At 44.1% G+C, this 15,313-nt stretch overlaps 1 protein-coding gene across 1 annotated transcript in view; it reads left to right on the forward strand.

The window, feature by feature from the left end:
• The window catches only part of LOC130403796 (putative sodium-coupled neutral amino acid transporter 8), a 6,280-nt gene extending 5,214 nt beyond the window's left edge, over positions 1 to 1,066 (forward strand). Inside the window, exons 8-10 of the mRNA XM_056608283.1 lie at positions 1 to 71; positions 377 to 428; positions 541 to 1,066. The exon at positions 1 to 71 is cut by the window's left edge and continues 132 nt beyond it. Coding sequence (XP_056464258.1) covers positions 1 to 71; positions 377 to 428; positions 541 to 643 — 226 coding nt within the window. The 3' untranslated portion in view covers positions 644 to 1,066. The remainder of the gene's footprint in view (positions 72 to 376; positions 429 to 540) is intronic.
• Positions 1,067 to 15,313: the final 14,247 nt, after the last annotated feature.

Raw genomic sequence — 15,313 nt, forward strand, 5'->3', positions numbered from 1 at the left:
CGTCCCCGACATGAGCGACGTCATCAGCGTCATTGGAGGCATCAGCGCCTTCTTCATTTTCATCTTCCCAGGTGTGTGTGTGTGTGTGTGTGTGTGTGTGTGTGTGTGTGTGTGTGTGTGTGTGTGTGTGTGTGTGTGTGTGTGTGTGTGTGTGTGTGTGTTCGTGTTGGTGCATATTAGTTCACCTAAAGAATAGGAATACAAATGTAATTATAAAAAAATGTATACATTTGTCTTTTAACATTATTATTTTTCTATTCTTGTCTGCTGTTTGACCAATCGTCAGCCAAACCTCTAATTTAGGGCAGAGAACAACATACTTATGATGATACAGTTATGTGTCAAGGATAAAGATACTGAATCTGTGTGTTCTTAGGTCTGTGTTTGGTCTTCATCATGCAGTCTGAACCCGTGTCCCCAAAAGTCAGGTGAGATCGTCACTCTTAGATTCGGAAGGGATAGATGAAGGGTGTCGTGTTGACTGTCCCCTGTCTCACTCTATGTCCCCTGTGTCACTTTATCAAATGCTTTTCCTCGCAGGGTGCTGTTGACAGCTTGGGGGGTCGTCACCATCGTGGTCGGGGCTTTTATCTTCGGACAAAGTACAACCAAAGCCGTCATGGAACTGTTCTATGAGTTTTGATTTTCATCGGCCATCTTGAATCCTTCTTCTATTAGTCCACCATCAACATCAGCTGAGACTCCACCATCAGTACAATCACCACCATCAACACCATCAATACCATCAATACCATCAACATCAGCTGAGACTCCACCATCAGTACAATCACCACCATCAACACACCATCAATACCATCAACATCAGCTGAGACTCCACCATCAGTACAATCACCACCATCAACACACCATCAATACCATCAACATCAGCTGAGACTCCACCATCAGTACAATCACCACCATCAACACACCATCAATACCATCAACATCAGCTGAGACTCCACCATCAGTACAATCACCACCATCAACACCATCAGCAGCATCAACACTAACAATACCAGCTGAGTCTCCACCATCAACACCATCATCATCACCAGCTGAATCTCCACCATCAACACCATCTACACTATCAACACCAGCTGAGACTCCACCATCAAAACCTTCAATACCAGCTTAGTCTCCACCATCAACCTGATTTACACGTCAAGGGATTGCAATGGGACACAATGGGAGTCTTTTTAAATGTTTCTCCAATATATGTGGCTACATGTGACATGGATTGTAAATTTAATAATATCTACACTACTATATTTCCTATATACATAAATATATATTCATATGTATGATTCATTTTTTTTGGTCATGTTTTGTTTTATCATGTTTCTTTCTTTAATGTAATAATTATTAAAACAATACAGAAGCTGACCGAGTTCAAATCTTGCGTTCAACCGACAGGGGGCAGTGTAACACAAAAAAAAGTCCCAACGAACAAGGATAGCGGAATGGCCTTTCTTACAAACATCACCAAATACAACACCCAGTTCTGAATTAGAGACGATGGCAAGACCTTTATAAAGTGACACAATGACAATTATAACATTAATTTCCTTCTTTATCGACATAATGCTCTCCTGTCTTAATCCCTCCCCTCTCGTCCTTCCTTTGGATCAGAGAGGGTCTTATGGGTAATATGACCGTAAATCGTGCAGCACAAAGTGACAGCCACGTCATGCAGGAAATCATTTACTATTTTTCTTTATATATATTTATATATATATAAATTATTGATGTGAAGCAGTTTAGAATTATGGCTGTGTGTGTGTGTGTGTGTGTGTGTGTGCGCGTGTTTGTGTGTGTGTTTTTGTTTCTTGTTTTGTATGTATGAGTGTGTGTTTGTGTGTGTGTGCGTGTTTTTGTGTGTGTGTGTGTGTGTGTGTGTGTGTGTGTGTGTTTGTCTGTGTGTGTCTGTTTCTTGTTTTTGAATGTATGAGTGTGTTTGTATGTGTGTGTGTGTGTGTCTGTCTGTGTGTGTGTGTGTGTGTGTGTGTGTGTGTGTGTGTGTGTGTGTGTGTGTGTGTGTGTGTGTGTGTGTGTGTGTGTGTGTGTGTGTGTGTGTGTGTGTGTGTGTGTGTGTGTGTGTCTGCGGGCTAACACTTCCACTAAGGTGACAGTACGTTGCAGTTGCAGTGCTCAGGACCGACCCCAGACCGGAGGAGCAGACAGAGGAGCTGAGCTGCAGGCGTCCGTACGGACAAACTAGGAGTGATTTATGAATGGAACTCTCAAAATACACTTCAAAACCAATCCTCTGACTCAATAACTTTGCTAATAAGAAGCAATTTTGGTTCTGAGAGGATTATTTGAAAAACCTCCCAAACTCATCTCAGGAAGCGCCACTGAGCTCCAGAGCTGTTGGAACACACTCAGCGGTACGGTCCACTGCCTCACCGCCCCCACATGAAGAGAAGGAAGGGTCTGATGGAGGACCTGTCTGTCTTTAGGGCACAGCTTTAGGGGGACCTGTCTGTCTTTAGGTCACAGCTCTATGGAGGACCTGTCTGTCCTTAGGTCACAGCTTTACGGAGGAAGTGTTTGTCTGTTTGTCACATTTTGTTTGTCACACTTATACTATATAATCTCTCTCTCTCTCTCTCTCTCTCTCTCTCTCTCTCTCTCTCTCTCTCTCTCTCTCTCTCTCTCTCTCTCCTATAAATTAACCTACTGTCGGTCACACCAGATGTAACCAAGTCTACACCATCTCCCCCCCTATAGATGGGTCACATGGTTCAGCCCGGTCCATTTACTGCTCCAGGCTAACGGCACTCCTCGCCCCATCCCTCCCCCTCCTCGCCTCACCCATCCCTCCCCTTGAGAGGCATCCCTCTCCCTGGGTCCAGCCCGTCCTCTGTGTCACAGATTCGAATAAGGATTTTACGTCTCATCCAAAGGTTGATCGCGGGCCACTAAAGTGTCTTTGAGTGCGTTGGTTTGTTGGGGTTGTCACTGGTAATATTAAAATATATTTCAACGTTTTTTTTGACGAAGTCCCACTGCAGAAAAAATGCAACAATCCTCAAACTGCATCACCAAACCTCCCATATCTCAAAGTGACGCCTTTATATTCATATTTCAGTGTTATTCATTTTCCCCCTCCTGTGATTGATAAGGTTGAGCCTGCTCTTGTCAAGTGTGCTGGTATATATCTCCACACATCGCGTGCACCTCTCCCACAGCGAAGCAGCACGGTTAATTACAGTGGGACACAGCTTGAGCACATGAAATACTGCAGAGTGAGCGAGAGCGGGACAGCAGAGCGCTGGGTTCTCTCCGCACAGGAAGGCTGTTTGGTCCGCTCTCGTACTCAAGGTTTGTAACGTGTTTGAAAGGGTTTCATCAGATGTGCTGTATCGGTGGTGGTTTCATTGGCAGGAGAACAATCTCACAGTTTGAGTTCTGGATCGGTGACTATCCAGTCCCGACCACAGCCAACTTCTGTAAGATTAACAGGAGGATTTTTCAATGGGTTTCTTTTTTGAAAGATTATATCTGCAACAAATCTCTAAATCAAGCATCATTTCCACTGGGTGAGCCATGGAACAGGCTGTGGTCGGCTCGGCCAATCAGAGACGAGTAGGCGCTAAGTGTCTCTGCTAATTGGATAATGAATGAATACGCGTATAAAGGAATTAATTAAGAGATTAAGGCGTATGGGAGGTAAACAAAGAACGTAAATGAAGTCATGGAAAGGATTCAATTATTTAATTTGCATTACAATTTATAATGTATAGGACATAATCATGAAGATTAACTGCCTATCGGGTACAGCAAGCATGAGAGGAGACAGAGGAGACAGAGAAAGGAGACATAGAGAGGAGACTTAGAGACGAGACATAGAAAAGAGACAGAGAGAGGAGACATAGAGAGCAGACATAAAGAGGAGACATAGAGAGGAGACAGAGAGAGGAGACTTAGAGATATCTCATGTTTTTTTTATTTATTTTTTTTATTTTACTTCTTTAAATCTGCACAATATAGCTCTTAAAAACTTACCTGTTGATTGTTTGAGTCCTTTACTCTGTCACTCAATGCATATTACTAACCCCTTTCTCCTATAGCGATCTAGACTTCTGATTTTCTGGCCCACGAGTTAATTAATGCACTGATAATTACATCTGTATCTTTACCATTGACGGTTAGAGCTGATGTTGGTTACACGAGACATAGAGAGGAGACAGAGAGAGGAGACATAGAGAGCAGACATATAGAGGAGACATAGAGAGGAGACAGACAGAAGAGACAGAGAGAGGAGACAGAAAGAGGATGCAGAGAGGAGAGAGAGAGGAGACAGAGAGAGGAGACATAGGAGACAAAGAGAGGAAACAGCGAGAGGAGACAGCGAGAGGAGACATAGAGAGGAGACATAGAGAGGAGACAGAGAAAGGAGACAGAGAGGAGACAGCGAGAGGAGACATAGGAGACATAGAGAGGAGACATGGGAGAAATAGAGAGGAGACATAGGAGACTTAGCGAGGAGAGAGAGAGGAGACAGAGAGGAGGCATAGAGAGGAGACAGAGTGGACGCATAGGAGAGAGAGGAGACAGAGCGAGGAGACATAGAGAGGAGACAGTTCTGCATCTGAGATGTGATCATGTGGGTACTGCCCTGTGTAGAGGTCAGGTGAAGGGTGGAGAACGACCCCGGTTCTCCATTATGATGAGAGCTTCCTGATGATGAAAACAAGGTCATCTCTTTACATTCATGCAAGCATTCACATCTATCTCTACGCACATTCCATAATAGCATGTTCTTGATCAAAGTGGTTATTAGATACAGTACTCTTCATTTGTCCTCAGAGACCATCCCCCCCCCATGGTCGTGAGAGAGTAAATAAAAACAATGTGTGCTTCTATCTCCTTCTATGGCTGTGGCGCCCGTGGACATGTGACTCACTGAGTGGCGGTATCAGGGGGCCATGAAGACACAAAGGCTCCTATTTATAAACGACCGGTAGCACCGTCCTTTGAGATGTCCTGCCTGAAGGGTGGTGTACATTACTCCATCATGATATCGTTGGTTCATCCTTCTGCCCTCTATAGTGCTCGTAAGTCCGCCCCTTCCGGTAGACCCCCATGGGACCTCTGGAGTAGGAAAATTCGAATGGGATTCAATGGAGAGAGAGTAATTATTTTCTGGTCCCAGTCTTTATATGCCCTGGATGAAACATATGTTGTTTGTAGATTTAAATAAAAATGTTCATGCAAAGAAAACCAAAAAAAATCGCGAAGAAGTTTGATAATCTTAGGTTTTGTGTGAGGCCGCTTTGTGAACTACAGCCCCTCGCTGCTCTCGACGCGAATGATATAAATCAGCACCACTCTGGTATTGACTTGGCGATCTCTCTGCTCCACCTCACCGCTTTTTTCCAAGGTGAGGATAACAGCATCGAAAGAGGTGAATACCCTTATAAGTCGGGGCATGTGTAGATGTCCAGTTATGCCTATGGGGAGATTGTCGGGCTGTTTCCCAAAGTGAAGGCTGCAGCCTTGGTAGGACGCGTCCTTGCTAGTCGCGTCCTATGGAGATGAGACTAGAGTGCTAGCTCGAGTGCTTCCTAGCGTTTGTAACGTCGGACTTTGGGAACGACTTGGTAGTGTGGAAGCGCTTCCGCTTCCGCTTTTTAATACTGCGTGTCCGCTTGTAAACACGTGCGCTTATGAATAAAACATGACAGCAATCAAGCTGATCGATATTTATTTGACTTTTGTCTGTTATGAATGTGGTCATGTCTCCTTCGCATGGAGCCTCTTTGGGGAAGTCACAAAAGCTTTGTTGTGGTTGATCGAATTGTCTTTATTAAAAGGAAAATCCATTCAATTTTTATAAAACTAAGTGAAATTGTCTGAGAACTTAATTCATGCATCACATTTACAGTACGGTTGATTACTATTATGCAGGGGGGAAAAGAAGAAAGAGATGATAAACGTGTATTTATTTGGATATATTATTTAACTGATCTGATTCATTCATTCATATATGCCTACAATCTACCAGTGCTTTGAACACAAAAGTATATCATATAAAATACAATTATATACGTTCATTAAAAATTACAAACATTGCAAATGATCGGTTGTGCATTCATTTTACAACATTGGATAGTGGCACTATCCCTTCCACCGGTAAACAAATGTTTGTGCGCCACCCTAAGGCGCACAAAAGCCTCCGTTTGCTGGGCTGACCCTAAAAAAAAAGATTCAACACAAACATAAATAGGTATACATAAATAATGTAATCTTGTGAGCGAGTAAATTGACATTGGTGACAGTGGTGTTTAACACCAGCTACGTCCATGCAAAATATAGCAACGTATATCATTAAGTTGCAAAAACGTTTGAAAAGTGGCACAGGTCTTTAGGCTTGATTATTTGCATTAACATGATGAATCTATAAAAAGCAATACGGCACAAAATATTTCTGAAAACTAATATGACTTCACTTCGTTTGAACGTGTACAGCTCTGCCATTTTCAAAAACCCGCCCAGTGAACGCAGAGGATTGTGGGTAGTTTTGGCTCGTCTACGATGCAGCGATGCATCCTTGAAAAATCTCGGAATTCTCAAAAACAAAGGACGCAAAAATGGCGCGGCTTTCGAGTGTCCTCAACATTGGAACAGTGCTTGTCGGCGTTCTATGACGTAGCGTCCTTAAAAGGGCGGCCGTTGAGCATGCTCCCTTAAGGTGCGGCCACGCAAGACGCGTATCTCGCGTAATTTTTACGCGAGATACGCGCGTAAAATGTTGCTTGACCATTTTGTGTCAAAAATGGTCGCATATGCGCCATACGCGCCTACGTCACTCGCCTAGATGAGTCCATGTCCATGCAAGTGAACGGAGCGTTCCCTCTTCGTCATAACTATCAAACCAAACATCCTTCACATTCACCGAGTGAACCTTACGAAAGTAAAATGCACATTTCTCGCTAAAAATGTTTCCATAAACGCATTTAATGGCGTAACTATGTTACTATTTCCACCCAGAATAAAGAAAGTTGTCGGCCGTGGCTTTGCCGGAGTCCGAGGTAGGAAACCCAAACGCCGCCGTGTTTGGGTGATAGAGTTTAGATCGGGTTCGATTAAATAATCTCGGATATAAATAACAATAATCGGGTTAAATAACTTCACATGGTGTGTCTGGTGTGTTTCCAGCATTCGTAGTGTTGATCAGCAGATATATAGTCCGCCAAGACGTTGAGGTTGCTTAGTAACCAGAGACTCTGTCCATGCAAGTGAACGGAGCGTTCCCTCTTCGTCATAACTATCAAACCAAACATCCTTCACATTCACCGAGCGAACATTATGAAAGTAAAATGCACATTTCTCGCTAGAAATGTTTCCATAAAAGCATTTAATGGCGTAACTATGTTCCTATTTCCACCCAGAATAAAGAAAGTTGTCGGCCGTGGCTGCGCTGGAGTCCGAGGTAGGAAACCCAAACGCCGCCGTGTTTGGGTGATAGAGTTTAGATCGGGTTAGATTAAATAATCTCGGATATAAATAACAATAATCGGGTTAAATAACTTCACATGGTGTGTCTGGTGTGTTTCCAGCATTCGTAGTGTTGATCAGCAGATATATAGTCCGCCAAGACGTTGAGGTTGCTTAGTAACCAGAAACTCTGTCCATGCAAGTGAACGGAGCGTTCCCTCTTCGTCATAACTATCAAACCAAACATCCTTCACATTCACCGAGCGAACATTATGAAAGTAAAATGCACATTTCTCGCTAGAAATGTTTCCATAAAAGCATTTAATGGCGTAACTATGTTACTATTTCCACACAGAATAAAGAAAGATGTCGGCCATATGCTTCTGTCCAAGCTCACTACTCTCTGCCAGTGACGTCGGGTCAAGCTCAACGCTGATTGGGCAACGCGGCTAATCGTCATGCGTATGAGCGTAAAAAGTTCAATTTTTTGAACTCTTGAAATGTACGCGATATACGCGATATACGCGCGTATAGCGCGTAAATATACGCGCCTCATACGTAAAATGTTGCTTATACGCGTGAAACGCGTAATACGCGTGTAAAACAATGGTTCCCCATGGAAAAAATGGCGATTTTATACGCGAAGTACGCGAGATACGCGTCTGGTGTGGCCGCACCTTTAGCTGTGTTCGAAATCGTTCCCTATACACTCGTTCCCTATTCCCTATATAGTGTACATGATATAGTGCACTATATAGGGAATAGGGAACGAGAATTCGGACACTACGCCTAACATTTCTAAACGTCATTTGCGTCAGTAAATGCGCCTGGTATTTGTGTGACGTGATGCGCCGACATCATCTAAACAAACCGGGCTGGAGGTTGTATTGATGTTGAATGTTACATTTCCTTGTTCAAGTTTTTTTAAATTAATTTTGAATGTTAAATCCCAAATAAATTGTTGACATTTCTAAACACAAGCCGGAGACCCCATCATTAAATGTATTCGTTTTCGCGGTTATTCAGCTTCTTCTTCTCCCCTGGAAAAATACAACAGCATTGCACTGTGGTATACGGGAGTAACATGTAGGGAACATCGTATGTACCCTATTTTAAGTCCACTATATAGTGCCCTATTTAGTGGACCACTGAGAATTCGAACACCCTACATAATGGCGTGCACCCTATTTAGTGCACTACATCCATGATAGGGAACGATTTCGAACACAGCTCTTGACATTGGGAAACAGCCTCGGTCTTGTCCACGCCAGTCGCAGGGAGCGTGACGTCACATACGAGACGTGCAGTCTTTCTCATTGGGTTTTCTCTACAGCCTTTAACTGAACAATTGCACAATAAACGGTCAAACTCTTGGCATGAAAAATAATAATTTCCGGTATTTCCGGTATTCCGTTAGAGCCCCATGGCTCTACCCAAAGGGGTAGGGGTCGGGGTGGGGTCGTGAGTTAGAGGCCATAGGCCTCAGAGAAAAGGTGTGCTTTCATGTACTTTTTGAAAGTCTCCACGGAAGGGGCACAGCGGATGTTGGGGGGGAGCTGGTTCCACAGAGTGGGGGGTCGGACACGCAAAAGGCCCTATCCCCAAATGTCTTGAGTCTCGTACGGGGAATTGCCAGCTGGTCCTTGTCAGATGACCTGAGGGACCGCAGGGGGGTGTAGGGGTAGAGGAGGTCAGAGAGGTAACGGGGGCCCAGAGCGTTAAGGGACTTGTATGTGAGTAATATAATTTTGAATTTAATGCAGAACTTGACTGGTAACCAGTGGAGCTGCATCAGGGTGGGGGTGATGGGCTGCCAGGGCTTAATGCCAGTTAAGACCCTGGCAGCTGAGTTCTGCACATATTGCAGTCTGTTCAGGGTTTTAGAGGGCGTTTTATGGCGTTGCAGTAGTCCAGGCGGGTAGAAATGAAGCAGTGGATCAGGGTTTCGGAAACTGAGTCTGAGAGTGAGGGTCGGAGTCGTGCAACGTTCTTCAGGTGGTAGAATGCAGATCTTGTGACGTTCTTAAGGCCAATTTCCACCAGAACCGGCACGGAAGCGCCACGGCAGCGAAGCGGCTGTGTTCCGACTGATGGCTCAAGACATGCATAATTAGAATAATTATTCATACAATATTATTCATGAGTTATATTCAAAGCATATATATTATAATATACATTATAATATACATATATATACCTTATAATCAACCATACACATAACCCATTAAATACGGTAGACCTATGATTTCTAGGCAACGTCCACTCGCGACACTGGACTTGCGAGGCATCGACGCAGACTTTCATTTTTTCTTTGCCACTGATTAGCTATTGATACCATAGATAGACTGTATAATATTACAATACCCTGTGAATTGCATAGGGATCGATCTGAGCTCATGAATATTCATGAGCAAAGGCAAACTGATTGGCTGTGGTCGTGTTCTGAGACACGGCAGCGAACCGGCAACTTTCAGAAATAGAAGAGGCAAGTATCGTAAACTAAGTGCCGGTTTGGGGACGGTTCCGTGCCGTGCAGGTGCCGTATCCAGTGGAATAGCCTACGTTGACTTCAATGGTTTCTATTTTTTTCGGCGACCGGTTCGCTGCCGTGGCGCTTCCGGTGGAAATTGGCCTTTAATGTGGGAATGGAATGATAGGATGGGGTCCAGGATGACACCCAGGTTGCGGACTACGACTGATGGGGGGATGGAGCAGCCATCCACTTCCAGGAGTAAATCACCAACCTTCCAGAGCAGGGACTTGGGGGCCACCACCAGGAGTTCAGTTTTATGATGAGTGGACCAGGCGGGAGCTGAGTGGAGGGGTTTGGTGCTGATGCATAGTTGAGTGTCATCAGCATAACAGTGGAAACTGAGACCGTGGTGACAAAGAATTTGGCCAAGGGGGAGCATGTATATGGTGAAGAGGAGAGAGCCAAGCACAGATCCCTGCGGTACGCCATGATTGAGTGGAGCCAGGGGGGAGTTGGCATCTTTCAGGGTGACATATTGTTTGCGGTCGGAAAGGGACTGATAGCTTTGAAGGCGGCATTAACAACAATGATCTGACAATCAAGGCCCCCCTCCACAGCACTCTGTTCTCTGTTCTCTGTTGACTGCACAGAGGTTCGCTGTTAAAAGTAATATTAGCAAGTGTATTTTAAGAGAAAACCTGTTTTAGAGAGTTAGAAAGGAATGTTTAAAGGTTGCGTAGGTGATTCGGTTTTTTGGCCATTTTTGCAAAATTACTTGAAATCCTTATCATAACCCGCTTACAGCCACTGAGTTAGAAGTACTGACATGAAAATTAAACTTGTCAATCATCTGTGGAACGGGCAGGGCTCGAAAAACTCCAGCCAATCATTTCCATTGCCACCGAGTTTCATTGGACAGTAAGTACGTCAATCAAACGGTCGTACTGCACTCCCCCCCCCCCCCTCCCCCGCGCGACCCCTTCGTGCAGTACTCGTGACCCAGAGCTCGTGACCCAGAGCAAGCTCCTGTTTGTTGTTATCCTGCGGTATCTACTGGAACTAGTTAAAGGTTGGGTATGCGATTTGCGAAACGCCAGCAGATTTTGAAAACACACAACTCAAATGGTCCTACCCCCTCTCCTTCAACGCTGACTCTGACTCCACCCATTCCAAGTACCTGGACGCGCAATCATGCACGAGCGCGAACAGAGATGCGCGAGAGCGAGCCAGGCTAGCGTAGGTTTTCGTTTAACAACATGGCACTACATTCAGCTGTAAGTTGCACCCAGTACCACGGGAAGTAGGGGTTTTGGGGGTGCTGCAACACCCCCTGTCCGAGGCCCTGTCTTATCACAGAAAACGATCATTTCTAAAAACTCCGGCCAAAGTGGAGATTTCTGAAAACGCCGGTTGTGTGTTGTCGTGTCAAGGGGGAGAAACGGGATTTTAGGTTCTGAAGCGTCACATTATGCACCAGGAAATGCTTAACGTCATGTGAGCGCCCGCTGTACCGTATTGGTCCGAATATAAACACAAACCCCGACGACCTATATTTGGAAAAAAGATTTGAAGACCAGATCTTGTTTTTATGAATAAATAAATTGTATTCATTGAAATAATATACGAAAATAAAAAGGCATAGAATAAAACACTGCATTGCCACTAAACAGTAGTGAAAATAGGCCGTACTGATGTGTACACCAAAGACTATTCCTGACACTCCTCTGCCCCGCTGTGTTCGCTCTGGCTGTGGTCGCTCCGAACTGTTTCGGCCCGTGGCAAAGCGAGTCATCCTCGCTGCTGTCCAAGGCATTTTGAGACGCAGCATTTATTTAATGCTCATATGACCTAGTGCTGAAAAAAGGTTATATGAAAAAGTGTGAGGGTAGCGGTGGTGCGCTAAACTTGTTCTGGGAGCAGCTGGATGTGAACCATGGTGTGAAGGAAGTGAACACAACAATCGATTTTCAACTGTGCGCGCATGCACTGGTGTAATTGAGCTGCGCTGCTATATATCTTTTTTTATCAATGTAACGAGTTGCGAGTCTAGTGCAGGCTGAGGTTTTTTTTCCCAGCACCCCCTGCCGAGAATACGTTCTCGCGGCTATGGTTGCACCAGATGTTATAAACATTAAACGGTCACATAAATCATTACTATTTTTAGAAAATGTATGTTTGTTTCATATAATTGTATTGGAAGTCCTGGTTTTCACTAGGGTTGCTGCGGTGTGCACATTTTCACAACGAGTAATACACTCGTCTCAACACCGGTATTACCGAGTATAAACGGTATAAACTTTGAAACTAGGTATAAACACACAAGCATCGGTTTTTAGACCCTTCTCGTCCTTCAGTTGCCGCCAACGTTCGAAAGCAGCGACTAGGATTATTCTTGATTTCAGTTTTTCTCTTTCAGCGTTTTTATTATCAATTACTCTCTAAAAAAGAGTTTTCCTTCTCTTTGCTGGTGGTGGTGGTGGTGGTGGGGATGGTGGCGTCTTGTCTGCCATGGAAATTGTCTTCTACTGCTGGGTCCAAATGTGGATTAACTAGTTCCAGTAGCTACCGCAGGATAGCAACAAACAGGAGCTTGCTCTGGGTCACGAGCTCTGGGTCACGAGTACTGCACGAAGGGGTCGCGCGCGGGGCGCGGGGGAGGGGGAGTGCAGTACGACCGTTGATTGACGTACTTACTGTCCAATGCAACGAGGTGGCAATCCAAATGATTGGCTGGAGTTTTTCGAGCCCTGCCCGTTCCACAGATGATTGACTTGTTTAATTTTCATGTCAGTACTTCTAACTCAGTGCCTGTAAGCGGGTTATGATAAGGATTTCAAGTAATTTTGCAAAATGGCCAAAAAAGCAAATTCCGTACCCAACCTTTAATCCACATTTGGACCTAGCAGTAGAAGACAATTTCCATGGCAGACAAGACGCCACCATCCCCACCACCACCACCACCACCACCACCACCAGCAAAGAGAAGGAAAACTCATTTTCAGAGAGTAATTGATAATAAAAACGCTGAAAGAGAAAAACTGAAATCAAGAATAATCCTAGGCGCTGCTTTTGAACGTTTGCGGCAACTGAAGGACGAGAAGGGTCTAAAAACCGATGCTTGTGTGGCGGTTGACCTAGTTTCAAAGTTTATACCGTTTATACTCTGTAATACCGGTGTTGAGACGAGTGTATTACTCGGCGTGAAAATGTCCACACCGCGGCAACCCTAGTGAAAACCAGGACTTCCAATACAATTATATGAAACAAACATACATTTTCTAAAAATAGTAATGATTTATGTGACCGTTTAATGTTTATAACATCTGGTGCAACCATAGCCGCGAGAACGTATTCTCAGCAGGGGGTGCTGGGAAAAAAAACCCAGCCTGCACTAGACTCGCAACTCGTCACAATGATAAAAAAAGATATATAGCAGCGCAGCTCAATTACACCAGTGCATGCGCGCACAGTTGAAAATCGATCGTTGTGTTCACTTCCTTCACACCATGGTTCACATCCAGCTGCTCACAGAACAAGTTTAGCGCACCACCGCTACCCTCACACTTTTTCATATAACCTTTTTTCAGCACTAGGACATATGAGCATTAAATAAATGCTGCGTCTCAACCAGTGGCGGACTTAGCAATTTGGGGGCTCAAGGCGAATTTAGCTAGTGGGGCCCTCAACATTCATATGCGAGAAATAAGTTTTCAGATATCACACCATCGTATGTCAAAATGCAAAATATTTATTTAACAAAAATAATTTTAAAAGGAAATTGAAGCTTTCAGTGCTAACTGTATTTTTTATATGTGCAATCAATAAACATATCTTTAAATAAAATGTACATCTGAATGCCAAAAAATAAATAAATGTAAAAAAGTAAAGCAGTGTGACAGAGCATTTGTAACTGAACTTAATGATAAAGAATAATTATTAATCACAACAACACTTAAAGTGAAAATATGAGAGAGAGGAGGCAGAGTTTGTGCATGTGTGAGAGAAAGAGAGAGAATGAGTATGTGAGAGAGAGGTCTGAGTGAGTGATGAAGAATGTCCCTGTGTGTGTGTGTGGCACCGGTTTTCATGCATCAGGGTCGGGATGTGTACCATCTGTAGAAATCTAGAACAGAAAAAATAAATGCAAACACATTAACAGTTAACACTTTTTGTAATATGATACATAGTATGCAAAACCATTCAATTTGCTTGAGATGATAATGATTATATGATTAATTATCAAGCAGTCACAGGAATGCACTGCAAAATCATTACCTCACTTCTTGTCCCTGTTTCTGTGCTGTCCTCTCTCTCCTTCTGTCCCTCTGTTTCTATACCTCTTCATCTGCTTCTCTCTCCCTGGTATGCCCATGTGCCTTACTGTCACTATCTTCCTGCTTCTTTTTCCTGTTTATTTCTCTTCTTATGAACACTGAACAGGTGGCAGTTTCTTCTCAAACAAATCTGACATTTCTCACTTTGCAGTAGCAGTAGGCCTACTCACCGCATCCTCCACGGCATTTTCGTTAGCTCCTCTCCTCCTCCTCCTGCTGCATCAACAGCCGGGCCCGGCGGCACCTCCTCCCCCCCCTCCCCCTCCACCAAAACATTCGTGTCCGGTGGTGGTGTCACGCTAAAAAAGCTTGTTAATTTTGGGAGAGCATCTGTTTTTAGTTTAGCCTCTTCCTTCTTTTTTCTTTTTGTAGCGCCACTTGGGTAGTGGCGCTTCATGTTGCTAATGTTGCTAAGTTCACGTCTTTGCTCATGAGTCACAACAACTGCATGGATGGAATATTCCATTTTAACGCGAAAGAGAGGGGGTGTGCACGTAATCGGTATTTCTTTGTAATTTATTCTGTTGTTCTTCTTTCCAATTTAAACATACAAAAATCACCAATTAAGAAAAAAATCAACATTTATCTGTGAATTACTGTCCAAAGGGCCCCAATTACCAGCTGTAGGCCTATGGGAAGTTTGCAGCTCCCAGTCAGGAGTGGCCCCTACAGTTGGAGGGGCCCAAGGCCGTTGCCTAGCAACGCCTCTATGCAAAGACCGCGCCTGGTCTCAACATGCCTTGGACAGCAGCGAGGATGACTCGCTTTGCCACGGGCCGAAACAGTTCGGAGCGACCACAGCCAGAGCGAACACAGCGGGGCAGAGGAGTGTCAGGAAGTCTTTGGTGTACACATCAGTACGGCCTATTTGCACTACTGTTTAGTGGCAATGCAGTGTTTTATTCTATGCCTTTTTATTTTCGTATATTATTTCAATTAATACAATTTATTTATTCATGAAATCAAGATCTGGTCTTCAAATCTTTTTTCCAAATATAGGTCGTATTACAATGGGGTTTGTGTTTATATTCGGACCAATACGGTACAGCGGACGCTCAGATGA

Source organism: Gadus chalcogrammus, chromosome 14 (assembly GCF_026213295.1).
Source record: "Gadus chalcogrammus isolate NIFS_2021 chromosome 14, NIFS_Gcha_1.0, whole genome shotgun sequence".
Taxonomy (NCBI): domain Eukaryota; kingdom Metazoa; phylum Chordata; class Actinopteri; order Gadiformes; family Gadidae; genus Gadus; species Gadus chalcogrammus.